The sequence below is a fragment of the Panthera pardus genome, unplaced genomic scaffold (genome assembly GCF_024362965.1).
Source record: "Panthera pardus isolate Hobbes unplaced genomic scaffold, ASM2436296v1 HiC_scaffold_12, whole genome shotgun sequence".
In the NCBI taxonomy this organism is placed as follows: Eukaryota; Metazoa; Chordata; class Mammalia; order Carnivora; family Felidae; genus Panthera; species Panthera pardus.
This window is the reverse complement of record NW_026526677.1, coordinates 17,425,180-17,441,289: the sequence shown is the minus strand read 5'-3', so window position 1 is coordinate 17,441,289 and position 16,110 is coordinate 17,425,180. Positions and strand designations below refer to the sequence as shown.

General features: G+C 47.9%; 1 protein-coding gene across 18 annotated transcripts in view; it reads right to left on the bottom strand.

The window, feature by feature from the left end:
• Positions 1–70: 70 nt before the first annotated feature.
• PHF21A (PHD finger protein 21A) overlaps positions 71–16,110 on the bottom strand; it is a 194,697-nt gene continuing 178,657 nt past the window's right edge. For 11 of the 18 annotated variants that reach the window (XM_053899788.1, XM_053899784.1, XM_019412289.2 and 8 more), the window contains 5 exons: positions 15,083–15,342; positions 8,594–8,749; positions 7,057–7,132; positions 6,345–6,448; positions 71–4,953 (listed from right to left, as the gene is read on the bottom strand). In XM_053899788.1, coding sequence (XP_053755763.1) covers positions 4,696–4,953; positions 6,345–6,448; positions 7,057–7,132; positions 8,594–8,749; positions 15,083–15,342 — 854 coding nt within the window. In that variant the 3' untranslated portion in view covers positions 71–4,695. The remainder of the gene's footprint in view (positions 4,954–6,344; positions 6,449–7,056; positions 7,133–8,593; positions 8,750–15,082; positions 15,343–16,110) is intronic. The other 7 variants (XM_053899790.1, XM_053899794.1, XM_019412295.2 and 4 more) reach the window with 2 other exon arrangements.

Here is a 16,110-nt window from a genome sequence, read left to right as displayed (position 1 = left end):
CAGTGGGGCCCGGACCCTCCCCCGGCGGCCCACCCTCCCCTGCCCCAGACCCAACACCATGAGGCTGAGAGACTTTATTTGGCTTTATTTAGTAAAATGTTAAAATAAATAAATACAAATTGATCAGCTGCTCTGGATCCCCCCCCACCCCCTCAAAACAAAAATGAAACAAACAAAAACAAAAACTTTGAAGCACAAAACTCCAAATACAAGTTCTACCAAGACTGAAATCACAAAGGGCGTGGACAAGAGACAGGATTGGGGGCTGGCTGGCTCTTTTCTGCTCGGAGCTTGCTGACCTCTGGCTGCCCATCCTGTCCTGCCTGACTGCAGCTTACCCTGGGCTGAGGACCCAACGACACAGAGGTGCAGGGGCCAGAGACTGCTGTGGGGGATGGCGGAGTCCTCAGGGAGGAAGGGCTTCTGGGAGGGGGGAGCAAAGTGGAATTTGTGAGCCCTGCCCTTCCTCTACGAGGGCTATTTTTAAGAGTTCCACCCTGGCTCTCTGGAGGGGGCGACCCCCAGCTTCCTCCCCTTCACTGTCGCCAGAGGGCCAGAGGAATCTTCTCAGGGGCCGCCCCCTCCCTTGGAGAGGAGCTGGCACTGAGGACGGCTGTAAGTCAAGGTGAAAATGGGTCTCCTGTTTCCTGCCAAGGGTGCCCAGCTGAGGGGTGGGGGTGAGGCCCACAGTCATTTACGCAGAGCAGAGTTGCCCCCATCCAGCGGAAGCCGTGGAATCTGGAGAACTCAGGGCCTGGAAAACACCTGGGCCCACCGTCCATCCTACTACCCAGAAGAGCCTTTTACCCCTGGGGTAAAAGTCTCCTAAATTAAGCCCTTTGGATAAATAAGAAAGACCACACCCCAAAAGGGAGTGAAGGGAGGAAACCGCGTAGAGGTTGGGAGCGAGAGCCCAGAGGGGCTCCACTGGTCCCAAGAGGAAGTATCAGAGACGGCCGGAGGGGCAGCTGTACACGCAGACTGGGTGAGCTGGACACAGTCACCCTCCTTTACGGGGAGAGGCCTGGGGGCGGCAGTTAGTTGTGCCCGTTCGTGCTGCCTGTTGAGCCTGAGCCAAGAAGAAGCAGGGACAGGCAGGCCCTGCAGGGCAACCGGGCACTCGGACGGGTGCCAGCTGGGGGCTGCGGCCGCAGTGTGGCGGCACCACACAGGGATGGCCCCACCAGGGGCTGCCCCCAGCCCGGCTGCCCCCAAGGGCCTGATAAGGAAGGGAGAAACAGAACTCTGGATGAGCTCAGCAGAGGCGAGACAAGACCCAGCAGGCCCCATGAAAGAAGAAGGCCCCGCGGGCGGCATTGGCAAGACTGGGAGGTGGGAAATGACAGCAACATGACCTCACTGCCTCCGGGGTGCAGTGCCCATGCCACCGGACTGGCCAGGGCCAACGGCTCGAGGGAAGCCTCCTCCCAGTCCCAGACCAGCCACTCCCTGGCCCCTGAAGTGATTGCAAAGCCAGCTGGTCTGAGATGTGTCTTGTGAGCAGCTAGACCCGGTCATGGGGAACGAGCGGCAGAGGGAAGGAGAAAAGAGGGAAGTGGAGACAGCCCAGGTGAGGCAGTCATGACCGTGTGTCTCAGGTCGTCACAAGCACCCACAGGTCTGGGGGACACAGAGAAGGTCTTCTCTTGGCAGGACAATAAAGGAAAAGGAGATGGGGTGACCGGGGCCTTTTGATGGCAGTAAGTAGAGTTTTGGAATTTGAGTCTAGAATGTGGGTTTGGGGGCAGGGTTGCATTTTGTACTCTACACTAACAGCTCCTAGCCGCACTTAGGAAGAATCCGTACCCCGACCCCGGACGAGGCGAGAGTGTGAGTACTCACAACAGGCAAAATACTGGTCGATTCCTAGCTCTACCCTCACCCCTGTCCCCCCTGCCACCCCGACAATTCTCAGGCGGCTCCTTCCTGAGCAAAGGCCCCTAGTGATGATCGTTTCCGAACTTCTTTCAAGAAAGGATAGGTATCGTGTGGCCCAGACAAGTCCAATGCGAGAGCTTAAGAGCGGGCGCACAGCCTGCTGCTGGGCTCTGAACCTCCGCCAACTATTCCTCCAACTAGTCCAGGCATCTCCAAAGCTCCCCGACTAGTCGTAGCACCTTGGTTTCTGCAGGAGAAAAGGGAGCTCCTCCGTCCCCCTCAGGCAACTTTGCAGCCAGGGTCGGACTCTGAGGCCTGTGTAGCCACCCTTAACCCCCTAACACTCCTGGGAAGATGAAATGGCCAGTAGGGATGAGGCATATTTGACCTAAGAAGTGTCTCTTTCTCTTGCATTTGCTTTCAGGTTTCTAACTGGGATTTCTGGGCCTAAGTGGGTGAGGGAGAAAGTAACATGGCCTCGTCCGCCCCTCCTAGACCCTGGCCATTATGGAGTAGGGGGCGGGCTTGAGAGAAGAGGTCCCGGGAGGGCTGGGGCACAGAGCGCCTGCCTTCCTTCTGTTGGCCCAGGCATGCGACGGGGCCACGATCTCCGGCGGGAGCACACACGTGACAAATTTACTTCCCACGAGGCAAGATGACAGACATGATCCAAGTCTTTCAGAACCCTGGTTTTCTCAAGGAGACCGGCCGAGCCAAGGCAAGCACAGGGATTCCAGCCACAGGTCACCCAGGAAGCTTGTGAATGTGCAAAGGGCAGTAAACCCGTCTCCTGTACCTGAAGCCAGCAGGCAGAGAACTCGGCTGGAGATTCAGACCTCTCCAAAGGCAAGACAGACACAAAGGCCACCCTGGGGCTCTTTGTCTCAGAGACACCACACACCCTCAAGACTCCTCGCTCCTTTGTTCATTCTAAGCACCAAGGGCTGATGCAGCCAGCCTGCCCCCTGCACCCTCCCTCGCCAAGGCTAGCAGTCACTGGCCAAGTCCTTCAGAGTTGTCCCCCAGGCACTCACAATGCTGGTGGCTGAAAGACTGAAAGCAGCACCAAAGGAAGGGATCTTATTTAGGCACCAGCCTTTTGCTCTAGCAAAATCCGAGGAGACAAACGGGTAGGGTAGGGCCCTGATACCGTCCACACTCCATTTGAGCTTTGAAAACAGAAGCCCAGACCCCTGCTCCAAGAAGGGAGGACAGTCCTTTCCAAGGAGGGGAGAGTGGTGGGAGGGCTCGTGCTGCCCCTCAAGGCCGCAGCGTCCAGAGGACAGAAGTCATGGAGACTAGCCCACCAGTCTTGAGACACAAACACAGCAAAATGTCATCATGATCAGCAGGTTCTGTGCTAAAAAATTATAACTACACAGCATTTTCTCCAGTTCTGACACCTTTTTAATAGAAATCACTGTTTTTAGGAAACAAATAGCACTTTTGTAATTTTTTTTACAATGTTTCTTACCTTGATCTTAATTTAAGTAACACTAGGAAGACCTCAATATCTTTTATTTTCCTTTTTAATTTAAAAAAAAGTTGTTGTTGTTTTTCCCCAGATACAAAGATTTTTGCCCTTGCATAAAAACAGTGCCCCGAACGATGACACAGGACTCACACGGACTCACTGGACCTCACTGACACTATGATTCCTATTCTACCATGCACGGCCTCGACTACCCTTAATTGACTGTCAGCCTGAAAAACAGCTTTTCTATTCCTTATTTTAGTTTTTGTTACCAAAAAAGTAAAGTAAACAACAAAATAAAACTTTTTCTTAAAGAAAAACAAAAACAGAAACAAAAACTTAAAAAAAGAGGAAAGAAACATCTCCATTCAATTCACACACACCTGGGTCGCGTGCTGCTTCGCTCAGAATCTTCTCTTCTTATAAATATAGAAAAGGGATGGAGCTTGTTTTCAAGTAAAAATCACTGATCCACCTTTTTTCCTTCCTCGACGACACACACACCCTTCTTCCCTGCCCGGGCAATGGCCAGCCGAGGCCGGGCCTGCTCTGCTCGTTCTTGGAGAGGGAAGGTAACCGGATCATCCACGGGGATGCGCGCCAATTTGCCAAAGCAGGGAAGGAACGCGGGGAGCGGTGGGGGCGCCCACGGAAGGAAGCAGAGTGCGCGGGAGAAGAACCTTGTGGCTGTTCTTGCCGTCCACCTCTCCGTGTACCGTGCCCCTCCCCAGGCGATAGGAAATACTGCTTACTTGATATATTTTTCCCACCCTGGCTCCCTCCCATTCCCTCCCATCCCTCCTCTGGGCACTGGGGTTGGTTAAATCTCGATTTCCTTTTTTTTTTTTTTTTTTGGTTTTATAGTAGTGAAAGTTTAGAAACAGGAAAGCCCACACACTCTTTGGACTCGTCTTCTCTACCTAAACAAACGGCTCCGCAAATAAGGGTCTGAAACCTGCTCTCCTCCCTCCGCCCGTCCCTGCTCCCCACCCAACAAAACAGAAACAAACCCATGGTGGCTGTGGAGGCTGCTGCAGGCACACACTGGTGTATAATAGAGAGAGTAAATATATTATTTCACTTGGCATGATGCTGGCAAAGAACCTCCAGCTGGCACTATTTCATGTAACATGGTCCAATCTTTGCATGTACACACAGAACAAGAAGGATCAATTGGCAAACTCTGGTGCCACCTGGCACAAGCATCTTCTCTCTCTCTGGAACCAAAGAACCAAAAGAATTCTGTACTTTCCAGAAGAAATCCGGCTTTGCTTTTCTAGAGTCTTCAGTGTTTTTGCTCTCCTTGCCGCCGGGATCCCGTGGCTTCTCCTCGCGGGGCTCTGTTATTTAGTCTCATCCCCCTGGGTACAGTTCGCTGTGCAGCTCTGGGAGGAGGGGGAGTGGGCCGGCGTGGAGGTGGCGGCAATGGCAGGGGGGGTGCAGTCCGGGCCGTTGGAGACGGCCCCCACAGTGGCCTCAGAGTCTACGGGTTTGGAGAGGTCGATGCCGTGGATGAGGCGGATCAGCTGTTTTACCTTCTCCAGGGAGCTGTGCATCTCCTTCTGCCGGGCCAGGATGGTGTTCTTCATTTCCATGCATTTCTGCAGCAAATGAGAAGGGCAGTGGCGCTGAGCCTCTGTGGCTGTTCCGACAGGCCTGGCAGCCCTCTCCGGGTAAAAGAACCTGCTGGCTTGGGCGCAGCCCCTGCCCCTTGCTCTGCGCTGCACTGGAGGGGCCTCTGCCGCCACGCCACCCGCCACCCACACCCACGGAGGAGGAGGCCCCACGGGCGGGAGGGAGAGGGCAAGTGAGTGGTTTAAAAGCCAACCGACCCTGCTTGACACTAGGACTTCAAACCCCATGTGAATTGCCGCTCTAAGACTACAAAATAAAAGTCATTCAAAACAACATTCCCAGAGCTGCGCTGAAGCTGGTTTGGGCAGGTTTTGTTTGGTATGCAAATGGGTGCTAATACGTTCAGGACTGGACTGAGCTATCCAGGACAGGGAAGGAACGAGCCAATGGTGGTGTCTGAATCCAATGTGAGGGCCTATTGAGGATGGCCCGGTCAGCAAGGAGTTAGAGGCAGGGCCTGGGGTAGCACGGTGATGTTTGGGAGAATCAGAGACTACAGCCAACAGAAACCCTTCGGCTCGGTCACGGACTTGTGGTTTTTTGTCCTTTTGCCCAAGGTCTCCCACAGCTGCTGGCTTCTGTTCTAGGCAGGGAAAGGGATGTGAAAGCTACATGCCATGGGTAGTATGGTGATGAGGGGAAAGCAGCTGAATGGGACAGCTCCACTGTCACCAAGTTCAGGGTACTACCTGGTGTCCGTGAGGGCTGAAGCTACCTCACTCCAACAAGGGGAGGGCGACCTACTCATTGAGAAATAAAACTTGCTTTGGAGGGGCCTCAGAATCTCCGCTGCAAATACACCCCTGGTTCCCACCTGGACAGGCCAGGCTGGGCAATATTTATTTCCAGTACTTGTCTCCAGGATCCTCTCTTCCTCAGGCGGGTCAGCAACACCTGGAGACGCAATCAGCAGGGTGTGGAAGAAAGGACGGGATGGGAGGGCCATGCGGAAAGACCACTAACTAGGACGGTGAGAAAGGCTTCTATGCAGGGGCCGGATCTGTGTCGGCCCGGCATCGGGAGAGGCTCCATACCCCTCCCAAACCCCTTCCGCTCGGGAACACACAGGGCTGATGGCCATACTGCGGGAGCTGCTGCTTCGCATCTTCAGCCCGGAGACTGAAAATCCACTCTCCGGTCAAAGCCCACAGGAGGTTCCAGGGCACCATCTACCAACCGGCTACCTGTCCTCAGGGCCAAAACCGTAACTGGAGGCAAACTTGGTGTCTGCCCAAGTTAACTGTGGCGACAAGCTGGAGGGCCTTGAAAGGGCCCTTGGGAGCCCCAAGTACTGTCATGCGGGTGAAAGGGACCGTATCTGCGCCCACCACCAAAGGGATGAGCTTACTTTACTTACACTTATAGAATTGCTGAGCTGTTTCACCTTCTGCTCTAGTTGTTCTCGCTCTTGTTTTAAGTCTGAACTCCATTTAAGTAATTTCTGTTTCTCTTCTTCTTTTGCTGGAAAAAAAAAAAAGGAACTGTTTTTAACAATACATTCTTTGAAAAGGCCACTGTGTTCAAAATGCTGACCGAAGAAGGTATTTTGCCCAAAGCTCCCCCTGACCTCCACAGACACTGTGCAGAACATGCCCACCTAGACCTTGCCTTTAAAAAAAAAAAATATTTATTTTGAGAGAAATAGAGAAAGTGTGTGCACAAGCTGGGGAGAAGCAGACAGAGAATCCTAAGCAGGATCCATCTGTCAGCACAGAGCCCGACACAGGGCTCAGACCCACAAACCACAAGATCATGACCTGAGCCAAAATCAAGAGCCAGATGCTCAACAGACTGAGCCACCCAGGCACTCCCAGACCCTCCTTCTTATGCGTACAGGTATGCTAAGACAGATCGCAGTGGTGTGGGCTTGGCTGTACATAAATAAGATGTTGCTTTCTCATTTTTCCTCCCCAAGAAAAGTACTATATAAGCTTTTCAGTTTTTTCAGTAAAAGCTTTTCATTTTTAACCTCAAATTTCCTTCTGAAAACAAAACAAACGCTGCCTTCTAGTACATTTTTTTAAGCAAGGGGAGGCTTACCACAAAAGGGGATGTGGATGATTCTTTACCTGCTTTGTAGGCGATATAGGAATGAACAATTGCTAAAGTTCCGGGCCATGGAATTGCTTCTTCCTTCTTCAGCATCTGAAATGAAGTTTAGAATTTTACCTTGAAAGGAGGTATAAACACACATCCCCTGTGCAGCAACAAGCAACATGTCTGTAGCAATTGGCAGACAAAATCCAGGAAGGATTTATGGTGACAGGCTTGCAAAACCCCTGAAGTTCTAGATACCAGTCTGACAGAATGAGGTTCAATGGTGGGAAGAAGTCAAGCCACCCGAGCCCCAGTTTAAAAAGAGGCTGGGACGTGGCTGGGCATTCCTATCTCCTCATATGTGCCACACAACACCCAAGTGCTCTGACAACCAGAACCACCAGCATATAAGCTACAAGCCTGCACAATGGCAACAGCCACTGGCAGTTTCGGCCTTGATCTGCCTGTCTCAATTTCAATTTTTTTGTTAATGTTTATTTTTGAGAGGGAGAGAGAGAGAGATACGGGGGGGGGGGGGGGGGTGGACAGAGCATCCGAAGCAGGCTCCTTGCTGACAGCAGAGAGTCCGACATGGGACTCGAACTTACAAACCCTGAGATCATGACCTGAGCTGAAGTCGGATGTTCCACCGACTGAGCCACCCAGGTGCCCCTCCTGTCTCAATTTTAGTTTTATATTTCCCTCAAAGGCAGGATGACCAAAGAAATTACATATCAGTTCCAAATAGTTAAGTATAATCTAGATCTTGTGTAAAAAATTATCAGAGGGTCACAGAGCAGTGTCGGGAAGAGAACAAAAGAGAACGGTCTCCACCACGTCACGAAGACAGGAGGAGGAGGACCAAGATTAAAGGCGGGAAACCAGGATTCTCCCAAACAGGATTCCAAAGAACCAAGAAGCATCCCAAAGCTCGCTGAGCTTTTGGGCCTGTTCATTATTTATGCTTTGCCGACTTCCAAAACAGGCTGAGACAGCTTATAATAAAAACATAAAGGTACGTAGATAGTTGAGAGAAAGAGACCGGAAACTAAACAGAGAAGAAGGGAAGAGGCTAGGACAGTTAATGTTTGCTTTCAAGTCCATGCAATAGCCACTCTACGGTGAGTTCTCTTATCCTGGTGACAACACAGGTTAAAGGTGAAACTGTTGTTATTTGAATTAAACAATCAATTGGGGACTTTCCTGTAAGGGTTTTACTTCTAAAAGAAGAGTCTCAAAACCACATTCTTAGAGAAAGGGGCAGAAAGTCTTATGGCATTGACGGGGCAAGGTCATGAGAAGATAAGTCATTTCGAACAAAGGGAAGCAGTTAGGGTCTTTCCACCCATACAAGAATCACCACCTCAGTACAGGACAGAGATCCTTGAGAGGATGGACACCGTGTGGGTGGGTGCGGTGCCATGAACAGGCCAGAGGTGGCCTGCAGAACTACCGGGAGAGGGAAGAGACTCTGCCACTCCCCCCACAGCCGAGGGGAACAGAGGTCCTCCTGACCGCACTGTCTCTTCCTCAGCCTGTCTCTCTGACTGACCCACCCATAGTCCATACCTGGTCCTGACATCTGGGACAGATCCACATGCCCTTGGGAATCGTTTTCAGAGGAGGGTCTAAGCAGTCCAGATGATACACACGGGAACACGTGTCACACATAAGCAACTGGCCACTTTTTCTGCAAACGCTGCAAAAATCCTCATGGATATCACCCTAGGAAATTGAGAGGAAAGGTAAGAGAAAGGACAAAAAAGGAAAAATTTGCAGGTTAACATGCACATTCTGGATACATGTGTTTTAGGACAATCAGCTGTGCCCCCTCCAACATGTTACCAAAATATTCAAGGAAAGTAGGAATTACTAATGACTCAGCCCCCACCTACTCCATATAAGCTGAGGTTCCCTGACAGGGACGGGGTTCTTAGAGTTTACAGAAAAGCTGTGTAAATCACCTAGGCCCAAATTAACGTTACAGGTGATAGCTCAGCATTTATTATGTTTTGATAGAATCCGACCCACAAATCATAAAGTTTGAAGACACTGAAATCCATTCATCAAAGTGTTCCACGATATGATACAAACAATTCTCATTACCCACCATTTTTCAGGGGAGTTTAGGATTGGGAAAGAGGACAGACAAGGAACGGAATATGGAATTTTAATAAACTCTGCTTGCTCAGGGAGGAAAAATACAGTGCAAGTTCAATGGGAAAAGATTAAGTCAGGAACAAATTAAACTCGAGTGAGCTTTCTAACATGAATTTAAAAAGCCAAAGCAACAGCTGACAATGTTCTCTTAAAACCGGTATTTGCACTTGGTGTTCAACGGACCATTCTATTCTGGGAGGCTTTATTTCTCCCTATAAAATATGTCATCACATGGGAATAGATGAGCAGCCCCCAGTGCACGCTGCCTGTCTCCCCTCCCTCACCATGGAGAGTTCTGGTACTCAGGTAAGTCTGCTAGAGCCCTCTGAACAGAAGGCACCATCAGAAAAAAAGCAGATCTACTTAAATTGGAGAGGAGAACACTAGGGGGGAAAAAGGCATTTAGGTAAAAAGTATTTTTCAGCAGGTCAATCCCTGGCCTGTTCTGAGAACGGGATGGATAAAGACAGGAGGGAAGAGAACACTGAAGAAGGGATGTGCTGGAGGTTAGCCAGCAGAGCAGCGCCATAGTCTGGAGCAGACCCCTTTTCACTTCCAGTGTGTTGGTTTAGATTTCTAGGCTATTCTGCCAGCAGGCCTAACACAGAAAATCCACACAGGAAGCAATGATATAGACAGCAATGCTCACTTCTTCTTTTCTATGATGTGTAACCCCCTCAACCACCACTGTTGAAGGCACATATCTTCCCAGGCCTACAATTTCTCTCTCAAGAAAAGAAAACTTTCTCTATAATTCACTAGGGTATCCATAGCCTAGAAAACTGGCTGCAATAGATTGGAAGATAATCGGTGTGGGCAGATTTTAAATTATTCTTAGTAAAAAAAATGTTATCTCTGGGCAAAAAAACAAAAACAAAAAAACCCCTCAGTATACGAGCAAAAATACTGCATGAGAATGCACCCTCACAGTTCAGCTTTGAGGCAACAAAAGAGGTTAAGGTCCCATCCCTCGATTAACGGTAACTTTCTTCTTTCTTTTTTTTTAAAAAAATTTTTCCTTTATGTTTATTTATTTTTGAGACAGAGAGAGACAGAGCATGAATGGGGGAGGGTCAGAGAGAGAGGGAGACACAGAATCCGAAGCAGGCTCCAGGCTCTGAGCTGTCAGCACAGAGCCCGACGCGGGGCTTGAACTCACAGACTGTGAGATCATGACCTGAGTTGAAGTCGGACACCCAACCGACTGAGCCACCCAGGCACCCCTTTTCTTCTCTCATTCTTAAAATCAAGCTGAAGGACACTCTTCTCTAGAGAAGCGGTCTTTCTTGAACCTTAGTCCTGTGTCAGTCTGCATCTTTATGAAGTGTATAAAAATTTTAAGGCTTCAGAGACTGTTTTAGGTAAATCCTAGATACACCATGAGTGATAAAGTAAGCAAAACAAACTGGACATCTCATTCTGTCGGGTAAAGAGTCTGCTCACTTCCCTTTGCTCTCGAGCAAGGAGCATGTCAAGGAGTGGACAGCAGAGAGTAGGTAAATAATCTCCAGGAAAGAACCTCTGATCCCATTTCCATGTTCTAGAGCAGCACTTCTCAGTCTGTCTGCTGTGAGGACCCCGTTACACTCTGAAAATTACTAAGGACCTCAAAGAGCTTTTGTTTATGTGAATTATATTTGTTGATATTTAATATATTAGAAATTCTAAAACTTTCAAATTTTGAAATAATTATAGAATCACAGCACATTACAAAACTAGGATGCTGAAAAATTATAAAGCCCCAGAACACACAAGTGCACACTCCACAAGCCATCAGAGTTATGACATAGTTACATGTCATATATTATCTGGAAAATTCCACCGGTTACTCTTGAGAGAAGGAGAATGAAGATGGCACAGAATATTTCAATATTATCATGAAAATAGTTTTGACCCCCGAGGAGTCTCAGGGACCACACTTCGAGAACTACTGCCCATAGAAATGAATAATAAAATGCCAACGTACAGACTTTATCTACCCAGAATTGGTTCTCTGCTTAGCTTAAAGAGAGCAGGGGATTCCCATGGAGGTGCTGCCCTAGGTAAAAAGGCTCAGGCTCTGGTGACTGAACTACTACCATAAACCCAACGTTAAACTGAAAGCTGGCTGACCCAGGGCACTCTGCTGGGAGCTGAGGACATATGGTGTTTGGAAACACCCTGGCTAGATCAATTGCAACTCCGTCACTTGCTAAAAGAATTTTCCAACAAAGTCAACACATCTTCCCTGCTCCTAAAATGATAGTGGCAACAAGGTATATCCTGAGGATTAGTGCCTGGCTGGGTTTTGTACTCCAAGTCCTTCTAGATGGTTATTGATCCTCAGGAAATGCTTGCCTCTCAACTGTGATTGTTTAATTAATGTTGTTGGGGCTTGTGCTACCCAGCAGCAAACATACAGAGTCCAGTGTGTTGATTTTAATCACTGCCACTGTTGGGATATGACAAAAGTAGGAGTCAATTATCTTTAAAAAAATCCATTCCACTAGGTTTAACTTAGAAAATTCTAACATATTTAGTGGTTTAAGAAAAGCTTTCTTTTACCTTTGGATTTCTCAAAAGAACAGTGTTTGCGTTTTAAGACGAAACCTGGCAGAAGCTTTTCCTTTGTGATTTGATGAGTAGATCCTTTGGGTTCAGTCTCTCAAAGAACGCCATAAACCCCCACCAGCCAAAAAGCACAAAAACCAAAACAACGTTTAGGAAAGAGACTCACAGGCAGAACCACAAAATCCTCTGTCCTCCAGCATCTGTACACCACCCTGTGGGAGACCCCTGCCGGGAGCTTATGAGCTGGCAATCCCTTTGGCAACGCTTCAGCTGAAGAAGAGTTGGGACAATCTTTGGTGCCAGCAAACAAGGTTTCTGACAGGGACTCCTGGTACTCATGAGGCAGGGCAGGCAGAACACCTTTATCCATTACTAATCCAAAAAGTCGGACAGGCTGGATGAAATGCTGAATGTCGAGAGCAAGAATGAGCCTGTAGTCACCATTTAGGTCCAAGGAAGGAAGCCTGCCAAGGAACAGAACTCCAGTATGACCTGGTCCTCCAAAGAGGACTCTTCCTTTGCTGCTTCTGGAATTTTCACTCAGAACGTGCATATGGTATTCTTTTGTTCTTTGGCAAAGGGAAGACCTTTAGTAAGCACTGAGAACCTTCCAGTTCAAGGGACATTTTACCTGAAGATGACCCTAAAGACAAGCTCTGTAATCCACACAAGAAATGGGACATGTACAAAATGAAACTCTGGCTTTCCCTCCTCGAACCTGCCCCTCTTGGCATCTCCAGTAAAGGACAGTTTCATCTTAGTTCTAGGTGCTTAGGCCAGAAACTTTGGCTTCACACTTGACTATTCTCTTCTTCTCATGCCCATCATCTAATCCTGCTGGCTCTTCGAACTACATGCAGACTCGGCCATGTGTCTCCATCTCTCCTTCTAGCACCCTATCAGGCCAAGCCGTCCTCGGCTCTTGCCTGGATGACCGCCCCAGCCTCCTCGCTGGTCTCCCTGCTCCCATCCTTTCCTCTCCACAGTCTCTTCTCCCAGTTTCAGACACAGTGGTCCTTTTAAAACCCAAGCTGGTTTTTTAAACACCTTTAAAAATAGTAGATGCGGGCAAGAACCATCAAATGATGGTAAAACCACCGGGTAACAGTTTGTTGGAGAACTGGATGTTTTGGAGACTCAAAGCTATCTCTGCCAGAGAAAATAAGCACCTTTACAAGTGGAGAAATTTCATGTGATCTATCTTAATTAAGAGATAAAAGCTAACATCACCAACAATGGGACAGACTGACCGACAACACACGCCGCTTGTGATGCACCGAGGACTCACCACCTCGTACTTAGTGTTCCTACAAAAATGTAAACCTTGAATCTACTCCTGAGGAAACAATCCCATCCTAATGGAGGGACACTACAGAACTGTCCTACCTTTTAAGAAATGTCAGTGTCATGAAAGACAAAGAAAGGCCGAGAAACTGTTCCAGAGTAAGGAGAAGAAAGAGACAATACCATGACAACAAATATCAAGAGGGATCTTAAACTGGATTCTGGAGCAGAAAAAACAAAGTGCCATTTAAGCAATTATTGAACAACCGGAGAAATCTGTATATCGACTATATATTATATAATAATATTTACTTAATATTAAATGTCCTCAATTTGACAACTGTGGCTATATCAGAGAATACCTTTGTTCTGAGAAGATATATGCTGAAGGTTTTTAAGACGAAGATTTATGACGTCTGCAACTTCTTAACTAATTCAGCAAAAAAGTGTGTGTGTGGGGGGCATATGTGGCAAAACGGTAACAGTGAATCTACGCGAAAGGTATATATTTATCTTTTGTATTTTACTGCAACTTCTCGTAGGTTTGAAAAATTACGTCACTCCTCTCCTTAAAACGCCTCCAGCGGTCCCCCATTTCACTGTGAGCAAAAGCCCCAAGGCCCTGCACCCTTGACTCTGTCACCTCTGGGATCTCCTCTCCCGCCATCTCACCGCTCCCTCTTTCCAGCCATCCTGGCCCTGTTGGGCCTTCTTGCTTTGGCTCACCACCACGTACACGCCCACCTCAGGGCTTCTGCGAGACTGTTCCCTCTGCATGGAATGCTCCCCCAGACACAGTTCACTTCCTGTTGGAGAGGCCTTCTCTTCCCACTCTCCGTAAAATAGGAACCTGCTGCTACAACTCCTTATCCCCCTTATTCTGTCCCATTTTTCTTTAGAGCACTTATCACTACCTTTGACATGTTCATTTGCTTATCACCTGCCCATAATATGTATAATATAATACGAGCTCCCTGAGGGCAGGGAGATGTTCTATCCCTAGCCTCAATAATAGCACTTGCGCAGCAAAGTGCTCAGTATTTGCTGGGTGAATGCACTGCTTTCTAAATGTTCATTTAAAATCTTAGGGCACTTTATGGGGCGCCTGGATGGCTCAGTCGGTTAAGTGCCCGACTTCAGCTCAGGTCATGATTTCACAGCTCTTGAGTTTGAGCCCCATGTCAGGCTCTGTGCTGACAGCTCAGAGCCTGGAGCCTGCTTCGGATTCTGTGTCTCCCTCTCTCTCTGCCCCACTCTGCTTACGCTCTCTGTCTCTCAAAAATGAATAAACGTTAAAAAAAATTTTTTTTTTTTTTAAATCTTAGGGCACTTTATAGAGAACTAATGGTTGCCAGAGGGGATGTGGGGGGGGGGGGAGATGGGTGAAACAGATGAAGGGGATTAAGGGTACACTTATCTTGATGAGCACTGAGTAATGTATAGAAGTGTTGAATCACAGAATATACTGTACATTTGAAACTAATATAACAGTGCATGTTAACTATGCTGGAATTGAAATTTAAAACCTAAAAATAAATAAAATAAACAAAAAAATAAAATCTTAGGGCACTCGTTTACAATCCTGTACTATCTGCATGATGAGCTACTAAATATCCGACACTTTTTCAGGAACCTGTTTGATCAAATCTGATGAATAAAGTTACTTGAAAGAAAAGTTTTCCACTTCTTGAATTCTACCTGAAGCAGGAAACAAGGACTGCTAGGGGAACGTAGGCCTTGTTCATTTTCCTCATCCCAAAACACGGACGATGGAAAACTGAGCACCTTTCAATTTTATGAGCTGACTTCCCACCCCATCCCCCTTCCTGAGAGCTCATTCACAGCAGATCAAATCCACATTTTTAAAAACTGATTGAGCCTCCTGATGTTGTACATGATTCTCAAGGACATGGCAGGACCTTACACGATATACCGTGTCCTGTCGGGATTACTGCTGTTCCAGGGTTAGTCAAGGAGATGCAGCTGGTAAGCAGACAACATATGACAACGGTTTCCCCAAGTTAAGCTCTCAGGAAGACAGCGTGCTTTTCCCAAGTTACTTACGTCTGTGGAGGTGGGGCTGGGCAGGGACACAGGCTGAACAGGTGCAGGGAAAGTGAATGTGGTCTCTGTCTTTTCATTTTCAGGGGAGTCAGGATGACTGGATGGGGGGGATGTTGGGGTAAGGGCTCCAAACCCCAGCACTGCATTGTATTTTGGAGGACGACCTATATACCAAGAGAAGGGAACAAAAGGGAAAAAGGGGGAGGGAAAGAAAGGGGGAAAAATGATCTTACATACCTTTGGCCAGTGTTCCTCATTGGCTAGCATGGAAAAGGAAGTGAGGTAGCAGACAGAGGTTAATACAACAGTCCCAAAGAGAGGAAGGGAAGCAAAGATTTAAATGTCATTAGAAACAACTGCATGAGTCTCAAAAGAAAGGAGGATAAGAGAGCCTTGGAGAATGACAGGAGTGGCTGCGTCATGTTAAAGGACCTCGCCTGGGGCAGATCATGGTGACGTTCCTGGACTATTACAATTTGAGATTTCTGATGTGAGAACAAGATGTCAAAGTTCAACGGGGGTCAAAGCTAGGAATAAGAATTTGTTTTTCCACACCTTCTAAGTATTGGTCTCCAAGGTTTCTCTGTAACCATCATTCTCACAATCATTAGTGATTCCCAGTTCTCATAGATATATTTAAGATTTCTGTTTTTCCTTTTCTCTCCTATCTATATTTTGGTCATTTCACTGCCTGTGAGGGTGGAGAAAGGCAAACAGGAGGCAAAATTCAAGTTAACTATTCTTACCCCTTGCTGGCCAAGCTAGCGGGAAAGATATGCTGGGACTAGATGGAACCTAAAAGCTAAAAAGATGTTTTGAGCTTAACAGTGATTTTAAGGGTGTCTGGAGTCCGATACCATCCCCGGTTGATCAAAAACTGTCTCCCCGCTTCCATCACAAACATTCTGGTAAACTGCATGTCTAAGGACCTGGGTCTATTACCAAAGCTCAGAAAAGGCCCTGCCATCAGCAACACTGCTGAAAGACGGATTTGACCCAGGGCGTTGGGAATCAAGCCTCATGGCTCC